Below are 18,125 nucleotides of genomic sequence, written 5' to 3' on the forward strand. Positions count from 1 at the left end.
TGTTCGCGCAGCCGGCATCGTCTTCTTCCTTCATCTTTCAGGACCTGCAAAAGGACCTTTGACGTAATCTTCTATCTTCATTCAGCAGGACCTGCACTGACGTCCCCATGCTCACCGCGTGGTGAGCGCGATTACGTCATCAAAGGTCCTTTTGCAGGTCCTGAAAGAACAAGACGATGCCGGCTGCGTGATCAACTGGATAAGGTGAGTTAATTATATTCACCTCACGCATTGCACCCGCGCTGAATTCTCGTCTGTGTGAAAGGGGCATTAAAGGAGCACTCCAGGCAACCTGCATTGTGTTCTGCCTAGTGCAATACATGGAACACCAGAGAGAATCTCTGTGTCATGCTTCACCCCCTCAGGTTCTGCACAACGTATCAGTGGAGTGTTCCTTTTAAAGGTGTTGTCCGTAACAGGTAATTTGTAACAGGTGACGGCAGCCTACCTCCCCTTGTGAAAGGATCATACTTACCTGCACACTGGCTCCAACGCCTCCATCTTCTGGTGCAGTGCTTCTTTTCGTGCTCCCCAGCATGGTAACCTGATCCTCTTCAGCTAACTGCTGTCTGCAGCAGTGATGTATCCACAAGAGAAACGTCATCGCTGAAGTTGATGAGGTGACTATGCCAGGGAGGAGACAACAAATCCCGGAGCGGAAGATGGAGGCACAGAGGACCAGAGCGGTGGGGAACAAGTAAGTATGATCCTCTCAGTGGGGGAGGCAGGCTGCGGGCTCCTGTTAGAAATGATGTATTCCCAGGCAACACCTTTAAGTCACAGGTCACATGAGTTGATTATTGGTGCAATTTCCTCTTGTGCTATGAACTCCTGCGTTGACATCCTTGTTCTCCGTGGCTTAGGACGCCACAGAGCTTGAGCACATGTCATGGTACTGTGACCTGGATGATTTCTGCTATAGCAAGCATGACCGTGAGGACAACATGGAGGACAACCCAAATCATAAAGTGCTGAGCGCTGTCATTGAGAAGACTGTGATTCCCATAGTTTCAGGTGAGAAAATACAGCGCAGGGATGTGTGTTGGGCCATTAAAGGAATCTCCAGTGAAATCATGAAATCAGTGCCGATTCTTCAGGCTTTCTGGATAATTAGGTATTCGATAAAATCTGCCTCGGACTTTGTAAAGTTATCAGTCCTTACATACATTGGGTGACGATGGAAATTCATTCTCATGTACTGATCCTGTGTTACAGCCTGTGTATTACACAGTATTCCATGTACACCATGTGTGAGTGCAGCTCTGGAGTATAATACAGGATGTAACTCAGGATAAGTAATGTAATGTATATACACAGTGACTCCACCAGCAGAATAGTGAGTGCAGCTCTGGAGTATAATACAGGATGTGGCTCAGGATCAGCACAGGATGAGTACACAGAATTTACAGTAAAAGGGTATCCAAATGTGTGGCATACAGTACATGTTTGGCAGAACAGTGGATTAGTACTTAAAGGGGTAATCTGGTTACATCACAAGAACGGGGGCTCTGTAGGGGATACGGAGCCCCCGTTCTTGTGATCGGTGGAGGTCCCAGTGGTAGGCCCCCCACCCATCTAATAGTTATCCTGAATCCTGTGGATAGGCGATAACTTAAAAGGCTTTTCCAAGATTATTTATTATTTTTTTTACTGACGACCTATCCTCTGGATAGATGATCAATATCTGATCGGTGGGGGTCCGACACCCGGGATCCCTGCCAATCAGCTGGTTGAGAAGCTGCTGCCTTGTCTCAGCTCAGCAGGCACAACGCGGTACATTGGTATCACAGCTCAGCTCCATATACAGCACAGTATTAAATGCACCGTCCACTACCATTGTCGCTACAGTTTGTTATAGGTATACTGGGATATACCTACCCAATGGATGGTGAATGTGCCCTGTAGATATGTTTTGTATGTGTGTCAGGAGCTTTCCCAGCACACAGGCCGACTATAGGGCATATAATGTGAACAGAGCCTTATCTGTACAGTGCAGGAGGATTGGTTTTCTATATCTGAATTCAGGGTAAACGATACATCAGGACTGAAGGATTAATGTTCTATTTCAGGACTTGTTGAACATGTTTGGGATCCTATGTCATCTGCTCAGACCCGCAGACTGGGGCATTTCTGCAAAACACATGTACTGGGAGATGAGAAAAGCAAACCTGTGCAGGTGAGATGATGTGATACGTCCATGTAATCATCAGGGTGGGAAGCGGGACTCGAGAGGAGGTCCTTGCACAGTGTGGCCCCCCATGTAAGCATGTCTGGCTTTGACACAACTGCTGCTTCCTACAGAACTGAAGACAGATGCAGCTTACCGCTACACCATGAATGGCCGTCCCTTTATACTTTCTTTTTAGTCCAGCATTGTGCATGTGCTGAGTAATCTGTCATTTATTTTCATAGAAGTAGTTTTTTCTGACGCTGAGCTTCATATCCCCTGATTAGAGATGAGCGATTTTCATATTTTGAAATTCGTTCACACTTCGTTTGTTGGTAAAAGGTGAATTGCGGTATGGATTCCGTTACCACGGACCATAACGCAATTCGAGGACGGAATGCCTTTAGAGGCATTCCGTTATTCATTACATCATAATGGAAGTCTATGGGCTGTATAACGGATCCATCCCGTTTCCGTTATGCAGGAGAGGACTCCCCTACATGACAGAAAAAGGACGGATCCGTTTTGCAGCCCATAGACTTCTATTATGACGGAATGAATAACGGAATGCCTCCAAAGGCGTTCCGCCATCGAATTGCGTTATGGTCCGTGGTAACGGAATCCATACCGCAATTCACCTTTTACCAACAAACGAAGTGTGAACGAATTTCATAAGCTGAAAATCGCTCATCTCTAATAGAGATAAAAGATAACATTCTGTCTCCCTGGATCTACCACTAGGGGGAGCCTTCTGCATATGGTATATTATTATAGAGCTGAATGCATAAATCGTATGCGGTAAGCTCCCTCTAGTGGTGGCTGCACAAAGACAGAATGTTATGTTTTATCTCTGTGTCTGAGCAAGGGATATGGAGGTAATTGGTAAAACGTACATCTAATTGCTATAAAGTTATATTCTGAAATGGAGGAAAATGCCTAAAATGGCGATTTTACATTGATTTCTGATCCTCAGGGTAAACCATCAATGTGTAATCTGTGGCGGCCCCCACTTTTGGGTACCTCCCCAACGAGCAGAACAAAAAGGCGGTGATCACCACAGGTGCTGCCCCACAGCCCTTTTACTTCAGGCTTGCACGGAGATTTCTCGTATGCATCTCGGCCCATTCTAGTGAACGGTGTATAGCAGCGAAGGGGCTGCCCACTCATTCTGACACTAAACATGCCATGATGTAAATGTATACCGTATCTATAGGATAGGGCAAAAGTGTGTGGTCTGACCACCAGGTCCCCCTCTGATCATGAGAACGGAGGTCCTGTGTCCCCCTGTGGAAATGGAGAAGCAGTTTAGCATGCAGAATGATGACTGGAGCGGCAGCATGCATGATCAACCACACTCTGTTCATTCAGGGGGACAAAGGACCCCCATTGTCATGTTTTAGTAGACGGAGAGAAGTTTATATATTGGCACAACTTTTTTGGATTGTGATGTATAATGGTGGCACTTTTTATTTTAGGGTCTTCTCAGTTGTCTGATTTCAAGATTAAAGAAAGCTATAGAAGAAGACGTATTCATCCCTCTCTACGCTAAGAGGTACGTCCAGATTACTTCAAGTCTATTGAAACAGCTTCTTCTGTATTAATGTGGTAAGTGCGGGTAGGAAAAGCATGACTGATGGCATATGATATATGTTGTGTATAGATGACCTGAATCCTGACCCATTCATTTTGAAAAACACATCAAAAACCAGTTGCATCTGTGTGGAAAAAACTGAAACACTGCACACAGTCGCAGACAAAACTGAGTACATTTTCATGCCCAAAACATCCATTTTTCCCTGAACCGATCCTGACTCATTCCGTATCATTTGTGTGAAATCCGCCTAAGGCCCCTTTCACTCCGGACTGGCAGCGCGAGTATGCGGCAGCTCCCATCCTGACCTCCCAGCACTGACTGGGTCGCATAGCATTATATTGATTTATGATGCTATGTTACCTTTAGTGATCTGGAATGTATTGGATAACACAGCATTATGTCAGTGTTATCCAATATATTCCAGAACTGTAAGGGTTACATGGCATCATAAATCAATATAATGCTATGTGACCCTATCAGTGCTGGGAGGTCAGGATGGGAGCTGCCGCATACTCGCGCTGCCAGTCTGATGCGTGGAACTCGCGTGTCTGAAAGTGGTCTAACTCTGAATTCGCCGATGGGGTGTATGAAAATGGGGTTTCTAAATTGAATAATTCCTTTTAAGCATTAACAGAATGGTTGGTTGGCATTGAAGATACTACATGACCTAAAGGTGACATTCATGCTTTTGATTTGGTGTTGACTACAAATACTCAGGGTTCCGGATAATGCCATGATACCGGTTGTGGCCATAGAAGACTGATCCTTGGTGTCCTCTGTCTTACAGATTATTACAGGACAGGACTTCTCCACATTCTAGATTTCAGGAGAGGCAGTTCTGGTCGGCTGTAAAAGTAAGTACTGTGGCTGTGGTCATTCTGCCCTTATGCGGTATGTACATTAATGTGAAGGCAGAGATAGGCAACTGTGTAGAAGGGGAGAGGACGCACTTTTCCTACAAGAAACCACCATTTCGCATTGTGCTACAAGCTGCACTGAAGTCGCTGGGGCCGCGACGCCGCGGCCCCAACAACTTCAGTGCAGGTGCATAGTAAATAATCCTCTCTCTCTGCAGAGCCAAAAAGTGGGTCGTCTTATTTAGTTAAAGACGGTCCCCGATAAACATGCACACGCTTTACATCTTCGTCTGTCATTTTAGTGCCTGTATGGTTTATTGTCCAGTGTACTATATAGATGGATATAGGTGGCTGAGATGACCATATTGTCTTGTCGGCTCAGCGGGGCCCGTCTCCTCTGTCCACAGCCCTTCCTGTACATTCCCTCACAACCTTGCATCTTCTTGTTGCCTGCACTTTGCTTAGGCGGCCATCAGCAAATTATTGGCAAAATTAAATACCTGACCTAGGCTGGACCTGATGAATAAGCCCAGACTCTTCTCGGGAGGAGCCATCGCTATTTACTCCAAATTCTCTTGTTTCTTCCTTTCAGTTGTTTGGGAATATTCTACTATGGGACGGTTTTCTTCAGGAAGACATCTTGCAAGAGCTCAGCCTGGACAAGCTGCTGAACCGTTACCTCCTCCTAGTCCTTCTCAATGCGGAGCCGGACTCTGAGCTGGTGGACAAGTGTCACAAGGTAACGCCTGGCGCTCGGCCCCGCAGTCATGATTGAGAGCTCCGCTCACGAGGCTTTTATGCTTTGCTTTATTCGGCCCATTTTTAGTTGAGACCATAAATCTGTGGGAAGCTAGAAAAAATAAGAAAAAAGAAAAAAAAATCATTTTAAGTGGTACTGATCTTGTGACCGATTTGCCTCGTGCATTGCAGATGGTGAAATCCGTGCCGTAAATTGACATGCTGTGGATGGGAAACAGTCTGAGTCGCTGAATTTTTGTTTCTCTGCAGATAGTCGAGTATCTTCCCCAGAGCTGGTTTAGGGGTCTCAGCAGTGGCGAAACGTTGACACGACTGGGAAATTTCAGCAAGCACTTGGTAAACTTCGTCCACGCTCTGCACAAGCTGAATGACAGGTCAGTGACTGCAGGACGTACTGTGGACATGCGAGACAAACTTAAAGGGGTTATCCTGGAAATAATATTGATGACTTATCAGTATAGGTCATCAACATCAATCCGAAGGGGGTACCCACACCAAACACCAGTGTTCCGTGGACCTTCCTACGCCATGTGACATCACCGTACATCGGTCACATGGTCTAGTTGCAGCTCAGCCCTGTTGAAGTGAATGGGGCTGAGTTGCAATGTCAAGCACGGCTGCTATACTATGTACAGCGCTGTGCTTGGTGCGTGGCGGCTCCCAGGAACAGCTGATCCGCAGGGTGGCGGGACTCGGACGGGTCATTATTACCATTTCCTGTATAATCCTTTTAATAACCCTTCTTCTGATGATCATATGTTTGACAAAGGCACCGTATAAGTATAATGTTCTCAAACTACCCCCATCTCTGGTAGTCCCATAGAAGTGAATTGAGCAATGGCCCCACATGTGTGGTGCGCTCTCCATTTATTTCTATGGGACTTCTGAAAATAGCCGAGCATGCTTGCTTGGCTATTTTCGGAACTCCCATAGAAATGAATGGATAGCGTGCCACGGTTGTATGGAGCACTCTCATTTGCTTTCAGGGGCCCATTCTGACACTGCACTTATCTGACAATGGTAGCATATCCTAGCGATGTCTCAGATGAAACAACCCCTTTAACCACTTCACATCCAGTCCATTTCCCCCTTCCTGACAGAGCCTAATTTTGCAAATCTGACATGTGTCACTTTATGTGGTAATAACTTTGGAACGCTTTTACTTATCCAAGCCATTCTGAGACTGTTTTCTCGTGACACATTGTACTTCATGACAGTGGTAAATTTGAGTCGATATATTTCACCTTTTATTTATAAAATAATCCCAAATTTACCAAAATCTTTTAAATATTCGCAATTTTCAAAATTTTTATTTCTCTGCTTTTAAAACAGAAAGTGATGCCTGATAAAATATGTTTTACTTAACATTCCCCATATGTCTACTTTATGTTGGAATCTTTTTGGAAATGTCATTTTATTTTTTTAGGACGTTAGAAGGCTTAGAAGTTTTAGAAGCAATTCTCAAAATTTTTAAGAAAATTTCCAAAACCCACTTTTTAAGGACCAGTTCAGGTCTGAAGTCACTTTGTGGGGCCTACACAGTGGAAACCCCCCATAAATGACCCCATTGTAGAAACTACACCCCTCAAGTTACTCAAAACTGATTTTACAAACTGTGTTAACCCTTTAGGTGTTCCACAAGAAATAAAGGAAAATGGAGATGACATTTCTGAATTCCACTTTTTTAGAAGATTTTTCCATTTTAATCCATTTATTTTCTTTAACACATAGAGGGTTAACAGCCAAACAAAACTCAATATGTATTACCCTGATTCTGCGGTTTACAGAAACACCCCACATGTGGTCGTAAACTGATGTAAGGGCGCAGAAGAAAAGGAGCCCGTATGGTTTTTGGATGGCAGAACTGGTTTTTAGGTGCCATTTCCCATTTGAAGCCCCCCTGATGCACCTTTACAGTAGAAACTCCCCAAAAGTGACCCCATTTTGGAATTTTTATATTATTTTATATATATATTTTTTTTTTTAAACACTTTTATTGTTTTTATTTTTTATTTTACACTTTGCGTCCCCCATAAGGTCATACAAGACCTCTGGGGGACATTTACCTTCACTTTATTTATTTTTTTCACCATTGATTTTCTCCTGTAACTGGGGCTGACATAGTAGCCATGGTTACAGGGGAAATACACCCCCCATAGAGGCTCTACAGCATAATACAGCGCTGTACAGCCTCAGTGCAGGGCTGATCGTGGTCTATGGAAGACCTGACAGCTCCCGCACTCACCCTGCCCTGGCGGTTACATGAACGTCCATTCAGAGATAAACATCCACCCGAGCGAGTTTTCCACGCAGATTTTTTTACGCATCCCGGATTTTCCCTCGCCTAGGCTGCATCCTCTTACAGCCCCCCCCCCCCCGTTCCCCTTGCTTTTTAGGCTTTTTTCTTGGCCCCTCTCGGCTCCTCTTGGCTCTTGGGAGGGGTTTCCTTTCCTCCTATCCCAGTCAGGATTCGGTCAGCTGTCAAGGAAGCCTATGTGGTAAAGGGTCGTGTTCCCCCTTTCAGGTTGACTGCTCACTCCACTAGGGCGTTCAGGGCATCCTGGGCAGTCGGGCATCAGGCCTTTGCCTCCCGGGTCTGCAGGGCCGCCACCTGGGCCTCAGTTCACACCTTCTCAAGGTTTTACCACATCCATCCAGTTTGGGTCGCAAGGTTCTGCAAGCGGCAGTGCGTTAGGTTTTTCGCATGGCTGTCTCTTCACACCCCCGGGGACTGCTTTGGGACGTCCCATAGTGCTTTGTCCCCAATGCCATTCACAAGAAAAATAGATTTTTGTACTTACCGTAAAATACTTTTCTTGTTGGATGCATTGGGGGATACAGATCCCACCCTTGTTGTTTTTTCTTTGTTCGGTTTACCGGGTTTCCTGGGACACTTGGATATTGGTCCTCTTCCTGGTTTAGGACATGTTGGCTTCATTTTTCACTCTGGATTTTGGTGCTCTTACTGCTTTTGTACCAACTGGTTAGTTTAGTGTCTGTGCAGAGGGTATAGCCCATCTGGGTGGAACCAACATTTATCCTTTCTAGTGTCAGCCTCCTAGTGGTAGCTGGGCATATACCCATGGTACTGTGTCCCCCTAATGCATCCAACGAGAAAAGGATTTTACGGTAAGTACAAAAATGTATTTTTTCGTTAATGGCATTGGGGGACACAGTACCATGGGTATATGCCCAGCTACCACTAGGAGGCGACGCTAGATATATATAAAAATAAAAAAAAAGTTGGCTATACCCTCTCCACAGCACGAGGCTATTCAATTTTAGTCTAGTGTCTGTAGGAGGCAGGTCTTGCTGCTATTTTATTATTTTATTTTTTCATCTTAACTTTTTTCTCTCTTCTGCAGGTTTTCTCCTGCTGCAGGTGGGTGCTCCATCGTGGGCTGCCACTTTAGTTGCACCCCTTGCTGGCACGTACTCGGGTACCTCGCTGGTCACCCAGTCCCCATTGACTGCATCCGCAGTGGCATGCCAGCATTCCCACGGTTCCCGTGTTGAGTCTGCCGATGGGGTGACCCTGCGGCGCCTGCAGACATCGGGCGGTAAGCATTTTCCCCGTCCGTGTCCCTGTCCCAGAGTTAGTGGGGGTCCAGGGTGAGGTCCCCTGTTGTGGCCAGGGGGTGGGATCCACTTTTTTGGGGGTCTGGGTGCCATTCCTCCTCCTTTTACCCCTTCACTCCCAGGCGGGGAGGAATTTCTCTCTCTGGGAGAGGGGACCTTTTCTCTCTCTCTCCCCCCCCCCCATGGCTATATTTCCCTTTTCCTTGGTCACTCCACTTCCTTTGCGGCCCTCCACGATCCACTCCCTGGCCTCCCATTCCTGCCAGGACTAGGCCGCATTTTCTCCGACCCGCCCCCGGCCTCTGGTGCTTCTTTTGCCCTGCTTTTCCCCTCCCTGAGCGTCGCTCCCCCTCAGGAGCCCCCCTCAGCGTTTTTGTTTTTTTTCATTCCAGAGGGCCCCTGGTCTCCCCCGATTCTGTCCCGCCTCATTAATCGAGGCCGCGGCTTCCTCCATGCCTTGGCCGCATTCTCTCCCGCCCCCTTCACTCGTTTCCCGGGCTTTTGCTGGCCCCTCCCCGCTCCTCTCGGCTTCTGGAGGGGTTCCTCCTCCTCCTATGTCAGCCAAGCGTGGGCTTTAACCCCGTGGGTGCTGTTTTCTGATGAAATAGCCGCCATCTTGCCAGCAGGGGGTCCTTTCTCTCTGAGTTTCTGCAGCTGCAGCAGCACCTCTTTAGGGACTCGGCCCCTGGGACCCAGTAGGCAGCCTTGGTTGGCTGCTTTTTCAGGCTTCCTCTCAGGCCTCATGTCCTCTTTCTGAGGACTCCCATTCCCAGCCCCCCTCGGGGGTCGCATGTAATTGGGTGCGCCCGGGGCGATAAAGGGTTGCCACGCGGTCAGCCTGTCCCTGTTTGTGCGCAGTCACTCCCAGGCCCTCTCAGGACACCTTGACCTACTTCTCCGTCGGTCTCTCCCTACTGGGCCTCTTCCCTGTCCCAAGCCATAGGGAACCCTGTCCGACTCTCCCAGCCTATGGCAGAGTCGCTGCTCTGACTGCCTGTCCAAAAATTGCATCCACCTCTGCCCTCCCAGAACCCTTCCACGGATGGGGCACACTCAGCGAGGTCCCGCAGACTACCTTGGGTTGTCACAACCATGTCCCGCTCCTCCTCGGCATCCTCGGGTCACTCCCAGGACAAGTCTGAGGCTGGTGACAAACCCTTCCCTGCTATTCCATCCGCTGCCTCGGGGGGACGCCTCTGCTCCGATTCTCTCTCGGTAACAGAGCATCAGGCGGTCTTCCACCATACAGATTCCCTCTGGGTGGTTAAAGACAAATGTCCACTGAGGAACCTCTCCTCTCCAGGGTTGGTATCCCCTCTAGTGGATTTTCGGATGGCGCTCCCCTGGCTGCATACAGGTAAGTCAGCCCGCCATGTGTTTAGCATGCCAGCACACCTACGTGGTGTCCCAGGTACGTACGCCTTCCCCTTAACAGGGGGGTACTTTTACCACTGCCAAATGCTGTACCCAGCACTGCAGCTATTTCTCTGTACCAGGGGCTATATTCCACACACCCTCCTAGTTGGAGACTGTTCCCGCCAGCCGCTGTAGCCAAAACAGCCAGGCTGGTGCTAGCGTGCGACACGCAATCATATATACAGAGGGAGCCCTGGTTCACCGGAGTGAGTGCCTGTAGCCATTACAGTACACTATGCAGCCGTATCCGAGCAGCCCCATTGCTCCCTTCATAGGTAGAGTACCTGTACCATCTCCAGATGCTGTAGTCAGTACACCTGTCTGGTTCTATGGTGCTCATTCTCCAGGGGCTGTAGCCATTTCTTATGCCTTATTCTTGTGTGCACCAAGCAGCCCCATTGCTCCCTTTAGAGGTAGAGTACCTGCACCATCTCAATAGAACCAGAGAGGTGTAATTGCTGTAGCCATTACACCTCTCTGGTTCTATTGAGCACCATGCAGCCCTATTTCTCCCTTACCAGGCGAGGTATTAGTGGCCATCTTCTAATGTGATAGCTATTGCACCTCTCTGGTTCTAGTGCGCACCACGCAGGCATCGCTCCCCTCTGACGTGGAGTTCCTGTGCCATCTCCAGAGGTTTACACCTGTCTGGTTTTAAGTCTGCACTTCACAGCTCTATTTCTCCCTTATTAGGTAGAGTTCCTGTACGCCTCCATATACTGTAGCATTTCCAATGCCGTAGCTATGTTCCACTCTCATTATAGTGAGCACCATGCAGCCACATTACTCCTATTATAGGCGGAGTATTTGCAGTATCTCCAGGGGTTATGCCCTATTGGTACAATCTGCGGCCCATACGTATCCTGCATTACCGGGCGTATCTCTCCCTTCCCTGGCTCTGATCTGTGGTGTTTCCATCTCCTAATGCTGTATTCATCACTGTTCTGCTTCTAGCATACATGGCCTACCTGTATCCATATGTCTCCCCCTTCCTCGGCGGAGTAGAGTTGCTTTGTTGGTTTCAGTATATGGCTGGCCTGTTCAGATCTGACCCCAGGTGCAGTTCCTCCTGAACCAGGCCCTCTAGTCTTCTCTTTGCCTCTGTACTACAAATGATTGATTTTTTACTTTATTGTCTGACGCATTATTTTACAAGACTTCCCAGTCCTGTTGTGCACCAGACAACTGCTCTCCCTCCGTTGGGTGGCATGCTAGGATTGTTCTTTGTCAACCCTGTAAAGTACTACTGCATGCTGCACCGCTGCGTTACCCAAATTCATGATGGAGTACTCGCGTTTTTATTTCTGCTCCTTGCTTTCTTTTCACAGAGTTACAGGGATCACCACTGGATGTTCTTTCCTGCAAAGGTACGCAGTGTTGTGAGCACCAGCTGCTACTGCAGTTTTGGGTCATCGCTGATGTCCTCCACCATACAGAATCCTTCTGGGTGGTCTATGACATGCGTCCTCGCTGGACGTCCTCTCTGATATGGCTGTGACAGGACTAGTGAGTGCCACACTCCTGCCGGCGGGTGGACTTTTCTGTGGCTTGCACTGGTATCGGACATGGTCCCGTACCTCTTCCACGGTCCGGGTGTTCTTGGTACTCCCTTATGTTCTTTGATTAGTTGTGCTACATGGCAGAAGGAACGTTCCATGGACCTGGCCTTATCCTGCTTGGAGTCCCTGAACCCACTCTCTCAGATCTTCTAGCTGGCCGCTCCCTTCTGGGGAAGCTGCCCATGGCATTTTGGACGCACAGGCAATGTATGACAGCTGCTTCTTTGGGCCCGGTTTGGTCCTTTTTCCCTCCTGGGTCCTTATAGGTTGTTGCCTTCTTGAGATTCTAACCTCTCTTCCCATCCCCCCAGGTCAAGTACCTGGTACCTAGTTGTTTAGTGCTATGGTTTGCAGTTTACATCGTATGGTCACTTTTGGGATGGAGTTTTCCCTCGTTTGGAGAACTGTTTCTCCTTAGGCTGTTTGGAGTCCTCTCCTTCTACTCCAATGTCTCTCACACCAGTGGGTCTCCATTTGTATTACCAGGGCCTGCAACTGGTTCCTTTTTTTCCCTGTGACTTTATGTGGCCAGGGTTTTCTCTGGTGTTACATTTCACAGCGATATTATGTCTTTCAGAGGCTTGTCCCTCGTCTCCTCTGTATGGGAAGCAGGTCCTTACGTTCCCTTCTCCTGACCATTACCTTAGACCCCCCTCCTCCGGGGGTTGGCTGTTTTCTCTGACAGGAAGAGGTTTCCACCTTCTCATAGGGCGTTTTTCCCCCCCCTTCCTTGCGGTGAAAGGAGGCTCGCTCCCTTCCCTTGTGAGTCTTTGTTATGATTTCTCTCAAGCGTTTAGCCTCCAGTGCTTCTCGGTTTCCTCTCTACCCTGGCCCTTACATGTGGTTGGCCACGGACAGGCCGTGTTTTGGTCTGTGATAACTTAGTTTTAGTCTTTGGTTAAGGACTGCTTCCGTCCTTTTTCCAGGCATTTTGTCTCCTGCCAGGCACCCTCAGTCTTTTTTTTTTTTTTTTTTTTTTTGTCTTGTTGGGTCTGTCCTCTTGGGGCTTCTCCTCCTGGAGCTTCCTTTATATATGCAGAGCTCTAGGTTGTTTCCAATCCTTCCATATGCAGAGCGCTAGGTCGCTACCTACAGACATTGCTGTGCTACTCTCCTGTTTCCTCAGGGGGAGCCCTGGTTCTTCTACATCCTTCCTCGGGCTCTCTAGTGCACTCTTGATTCTCGCGCAGGACATCTGGTCCTGTCCCTTTATTTTATTCCCACCTTGGGTGGAGCTGGGTGTTTCCCCTTGTTCCTTCTTGCAGGCCTTGTTTCCCAGGCACGTCCTTGGGATCTTGACGGTCTCCCATTTTTTCTTTGGAACCATTTCATGCTAAGGCCTCTCCTGGTCCTGTATGGTCACATAGTTCCTCTGCACCTGTGCACCCTTCTTTTTGCATGAGTTTTCTTTCCCACCCTCGAGGACTGCTTTGGGACGTCCAATGGTACTGTGTCCCCCAATGCCATTAACGAGAAAATTGTTTTTTTGTACTTGGCGTAAAATCCGTTTCTCATTCGATTCATTGGGGGGGACACAGATCCCACCCTCTGTTTTTACTTACTCTCCCTGTCACCGGGCTGCGGTTCTCTTTTCCTTTCCCGGTCCAGGACATGTTGGTTCTTCGCTTTTGTTTTTCTCTCCTACTGCTATTGGTACAAACTGAAGAGGGTATAGCCCACCTGGGCGGAGCCAACCTTTTTGATATCTAATGCCTCCTAGTGGTAGCTGGGTGTATACCCATGGTACCGTGTCCCCCAATGCATTGACCGAGAAACGGATTTTACGGTAAGTACAAAAATCTAATTTTCTTTCACGCAGCCCTGGCCCCATAGAAGTGAATGGGGCTTCAGTGAAAAACACATTGTATCCGGAAGCAAGTCCCAGATGCAAGGCGTTTTTCACTGATGATTGCTAAAAGCTGTTGTTTGTAAAACTATCAAAGCGCATTGCACCCGTGCGGAAAAAACTGAACGCAATCGCAGACAAAACTGACTGAACTTGCTTGCAAAATGGTGCGAGTTTCACTGAACGCATCCGGAGCCAATCCGTATAGTTCGTGTAAAAGATTGAACTTGGCAGTCTGTTTTTAATCAGTTTGTGACAGAAGCCTATAACAAATAATCTGTGTGTGAAGAAAACCAGAGGATATGCCATAGAGAATATGATCATTGGGGTCTCAACCAAGCTTAGAAATGAAGGGACAGAGGTCTCCTCCACAGTTTTCCAGGACAGCAGCAGTCGCAGCTTGCAGGGGACTGTAATCCATCCCTATCCAAGTGACGTGGAGCTTCGCTGTGCAGGGAAATCTTGTGAATAAGCTGCAGTGCTTACAAGGGTATGATCACTGGGTTCTGAGACCACTCGGTGTCCTGAGTCCCCATTAGAATTTATCTGACAGGTGTGAGTAGTGTATTGCGGAGCTGAACAGAACAGTATATACAGGGGTCAAGTCCTGGGAAAAAAAGTGTGGGAACTCACCCAAGATCCACTGCAACCCCCCCCCCCCCCCCCCCCCCCCCCCAAAAAAAAAATAATAATATTTAGCTGAAAATTCAGTGCAACATTTATTGGCCCCTCAGTGCCTCTCATCAGCCCCCCAGTGCCTCTCATCAGCCCCCCAGTGCCGCCCCATCCACTAGCGCCCAGTGCTGCCCCATCCACTAGCGCCCAGTGCTGCCCCCTCCACCAGCCTCCAGTCAGTGCCTCTTCATTCAGCCTATACGCCTTTAGTATAAAATAAAATAAAAAAAATAAACTTACCTCTCCTGGACGCAGACGCTCCTCTTCTACTGCTGTAGGCTGCGCACGGAGTGACGTCACAGAGCGACTCACATTTGGCTCCTGTGCGCAGCCCTCACAGCCGATAGCTGAGGACCAGGAAGGTGGCGGTGAGCAGGGGCGTAGCTATTGCCTCCCTTAGGCAAGTGACAAACTGCCCCCCTCATTCTTAGGCAAGTGACAAACTCAGCTCTGCTACATCTACAATGAGCAACTACAACAAATCTGTAATGCCAAACTGCAGTTCCTCTATGCCTTGGATAGCTTCCACTGGACCCTGGCTGTGGGTCCAGGGGAAGCTATCCAAGGCATCACAATCACAGAGCTGGGTTTGTAGCAGAGCTGGGTTTGTCACTTGCCTAAGATTGAGGAGGGGGGGGGGCAGTTTGTCACTTGCCTAAGGCCAGGGTAAGGGAGGGCCTCCCAACCAGGCTGTGCACATTAATCCTGCCCTGGCTGATCGATCGCTTGACAGACACTCACTCAGGGAGTCACAGTCCACAGACACTTAGTCTAGACTGGTCTGGAGCGGACCACCAGGACCCCGGTCCAGTCGGATGGTCCAGCCAGTCAGCAGACAGTCGCACTCGTCGCAGGCTGGCTCAGGATAGGAGGAGGGGAGCTCTCAGGCGCCATGAGAGGAGTCGCAGTGAGGCAGTCGCAGGCAGCAGCACCGCACAAACAGCTTCCTCTACTTCCGTCTTCAAAAACTGAAGCCGCTCCTCCTCCCTTAGCCTGCCCTGCACAGTGCACTTCACGCAGGGCCTCGCCTCCGCTCCGTCTCCGCCCCCTGTGCCCTGTGAATCTGATTTCAGCCGCGTTCTCCTGGCTTGAGGCTGAAAGGGAACGGCGTTCCTGCCATGAAAAAAGTGCAGGAACGCCGTTCCCACGCGTTCCCCCTCCACTCGACCCCTGTACACCATTACGAACTGCAGTATCTCATTGTGTCTGTAGATCTTTTTTTCTTTTTTTTTTTAATTACACTAAACTTTATTAACATGACAAGATCACCTAGAGACAGGCAGCCATTTTACAAATCACCTACAGACAGCCCAATGAATACACAGTACTGTAATAACCACAATATAAATTAGGATTCCACCACTAGTCCTATTTACTTATCTCACGGATGTATCCTGTTTGCCGATCCAGCACATGTATGTCATGTAACACTGCTGCTTACTAATTGTCGGGGATTATATGATGTGAAGAGTGTCCCATGGATACATTACATAGGATTGATACATGAGCTATACCATTCTACTGCATATAGGAATCGACTAACTGATATAAGAAAAGTATGTATGCAGAATTTTAAGTGCATATAGTATATTAGAAAATTGTATTATTTCCTATTATATAAAAAATAAATAACCCTTTAATGTTTTTTTTGTTTTATTTTCCTTTGTTATATGCGTACTCTTAGTATTCGTGTCTACAGATCTTGATTTCACGGTCATTATATTTGTTTGCATCTCTTCTTTTTGATCTGTATGTATACTGTGACTACTGTGCTCGTTGATTGTCGCCTCATGCAGACGTCCGTGGAACACGGTCCGTGCGATATCGGACTGGCATTGCAGGGGCGCACGGCGTCATTGGTTGCTATGATCTATACGAGTGTATTACTGTACAGCAGCGGCGGCGTCATAGCAGCCAATGACGCCAACCGCTCCTGCACTCAGCAGGATGCCAGTCCGGTATCTCGCGGACCCCGTGTTCCACGGACGTCTGCATGAGGCTTTATTGTGCAACTTGAGTCATTTGGAACACTTATTAATAAATCTTCAAAAATGGCTACTTCACATGTACACTATTAAGTTTTTCTCTGTACTTCCAGGAAAAGCATGGAGGCTCTTGTGTCTCTGCTGCTGAAGATAAAAGCTGAGAATCTGGCAGAAGATGTTGTTGCACAGTACAGTATCACCGTATGACCTGCCGAACGGAGCCGCCCAACTGTGTCTGTACATCAGCCATCGGACACATCGTCCTCACTCAAGACTGCATTTGGAGTCCTACAAATGAACAGGACATACCAACTGATCAGTTTTGTTTTTTAACCAAAAACTTCAACACCCATGTGAACAGGGCCTTAAGGGGTTATCGGAGATACATAAAATCGCAGACAGTAGCAGTAAATGTCCTAAAATACCAACAAGAGGTCATACTTTCCCTACTTCTCCCCGCCAGTGTTTTTTTCTGGCTGCAGCAGTGACATCCAGTACAACTGTCCTTTCCTCCGCACCGCAAAATAGTTCATGCACTGCTTTTTTTTTTTTTTTGCGGTGTGCACCGTCTGATGCAGATCGCGGACCCCATTCAAACAGGTCGCGCCCGTGCGTTGCGGACCACAACATAAGTACGGCCGGCGCACGGTCATGTTCATGAGGCCTTGCGCCTTACAGACCCATTGAAGACAATGGGTCCGTGATGCGGGGTGCACATGGTTTGCGCTCCGCAACACGGGCATGGCCGTCCTACGGTTGTGAGAATGCGGCCTTTTAGTGAGCCCTGGGAGTCCTGCTTCTTCCATTCACTCATAGATAAAGCCTGAGAGGCCTGTGACTGAATGAAAGGACAAGACGCAATGAGGCTTATTTATTATTAGACAGTAAATTATTTCGACATTGCTTTTCGAGGAAATGTCACCTGATCTGGTGTCTGTTTAATTCTAGTTTTGTAAACGAATAAATAATTTTATGTATGGCGCAAGTCTATTACTGATCCACCCAAAAGGGTTATTCTTGTCACATCCTGTTTAATGTGAATATTACTGAACTGTAAACAGTTAGGCCTCTTTCGCACAAGCGTGACGGATTAGGTCCGGATGCGTTCAGTGAAACTCGCACCATTTTGCAAGCAAGTTCAGTCAGTTTTGTCTGCGATTGCGTTCAGCTGTCCAGTTTTTTTCCCCCCGCGCGGGTGCAATGTGCATTGATGAGTTTTTCACGCGCATGATAAAAAAACCTGAAGGTTTGCAAACAACATCTCTTAAATCGCATTGCATCTGCACTTGCTTGCGGATGCAATGCGTTTTTTTTTCACGCAGCCCTATTCACTTCCATGGGGCCAGGGCTGCGTGAAAAAAGCAAAATCTAGAACATGCTGCGATTTTCACACAACGCAGAAGTGATGCGTGAAAAACAACGCTCATGTACACAGACCCATTGAAATGAATGGGTCCGGATTCAGCGCGGTTGCTATGCTATGCGTTCACTTCACGCATTGCACCCGCGCGGAAAACTTTCGTGTGAAAGGGGCCTAAAGGATAAAGGGGTTGTACTGGGCCATGTATGGTTCTGCAGCTCCTCTCTGTTCAGTTGAATGAGACTGAGCTGCACTACCAGACACGGCCCATGGACAAGAGAGGCGCTGTTTCGGGGGGGGGGGACGACGACGACACATACACATATTG

The 18,125-nt window shown here is 48.0% G+C and overlaps 1 protein-coding gene across 2 annotated transcripts in view; it reads left to right on the forward strand.

The window, feature by feature from the left end:
* GCFC2 (GC-rich sequence DNA-binding factor 2) overlaps positions 1 to 17,416 on the forward strand; it is a 36,362-nt gene extending 18,946 nt beyond the window's left edge. The window contains exons 12-18 of one of the 2 annotated variants that reach the window (XM_040427452.1): positions 864 to 1,014; positions 2,070 to 2,176; positions 3,643 to 3,719; positions 4,549 to 4,615; positions 5,211 to 5,357; positions 5,627 to 5,751; positions 16,551 to 17,416. In XM_040427452.1, the coding sequence (XP_040283386.1) occupies positions 864 to 1,014; positions 2,070 to 2,176; positions 3,643 to 3,719; positions 4,549 to 4,615; positions 5,211 to 5,357; positions 5,627 to 5,751; positions 16,551 to 16,644 (768 nt within the window). In that variant the 3' untranslated portion in view covers positions 16,645 to 17,416. Of the gene's footprint in view, positions 1 to 863; positions 1,015 to 2,069; positions 2,177 to 3,642; positions 3,773 to 4,548; positions 4,616 to 5,210; positions 5,358 to 5,626; positions 5,752 to 16,550 lie in introns of those variants that run through there. The other variant, XR_005778161.1, reaches the window with a different exon arrangement.
* The last annotated feature ends 709 nt before the right edge of the window (positions 17,417 to 18,125 follow it).

Source organism: Bufo bufo, chromosome 4, assembly GCF_905171765.1.
Source record: "Bufo bufo chromosome 4, aBufBuf1.1, whole genome shotgun sequence".
NCBI lineage: Eukaryota > Metazoa > Chordata > Amphibia > Anura > Bufonidae > Bufo > Bufo bufo.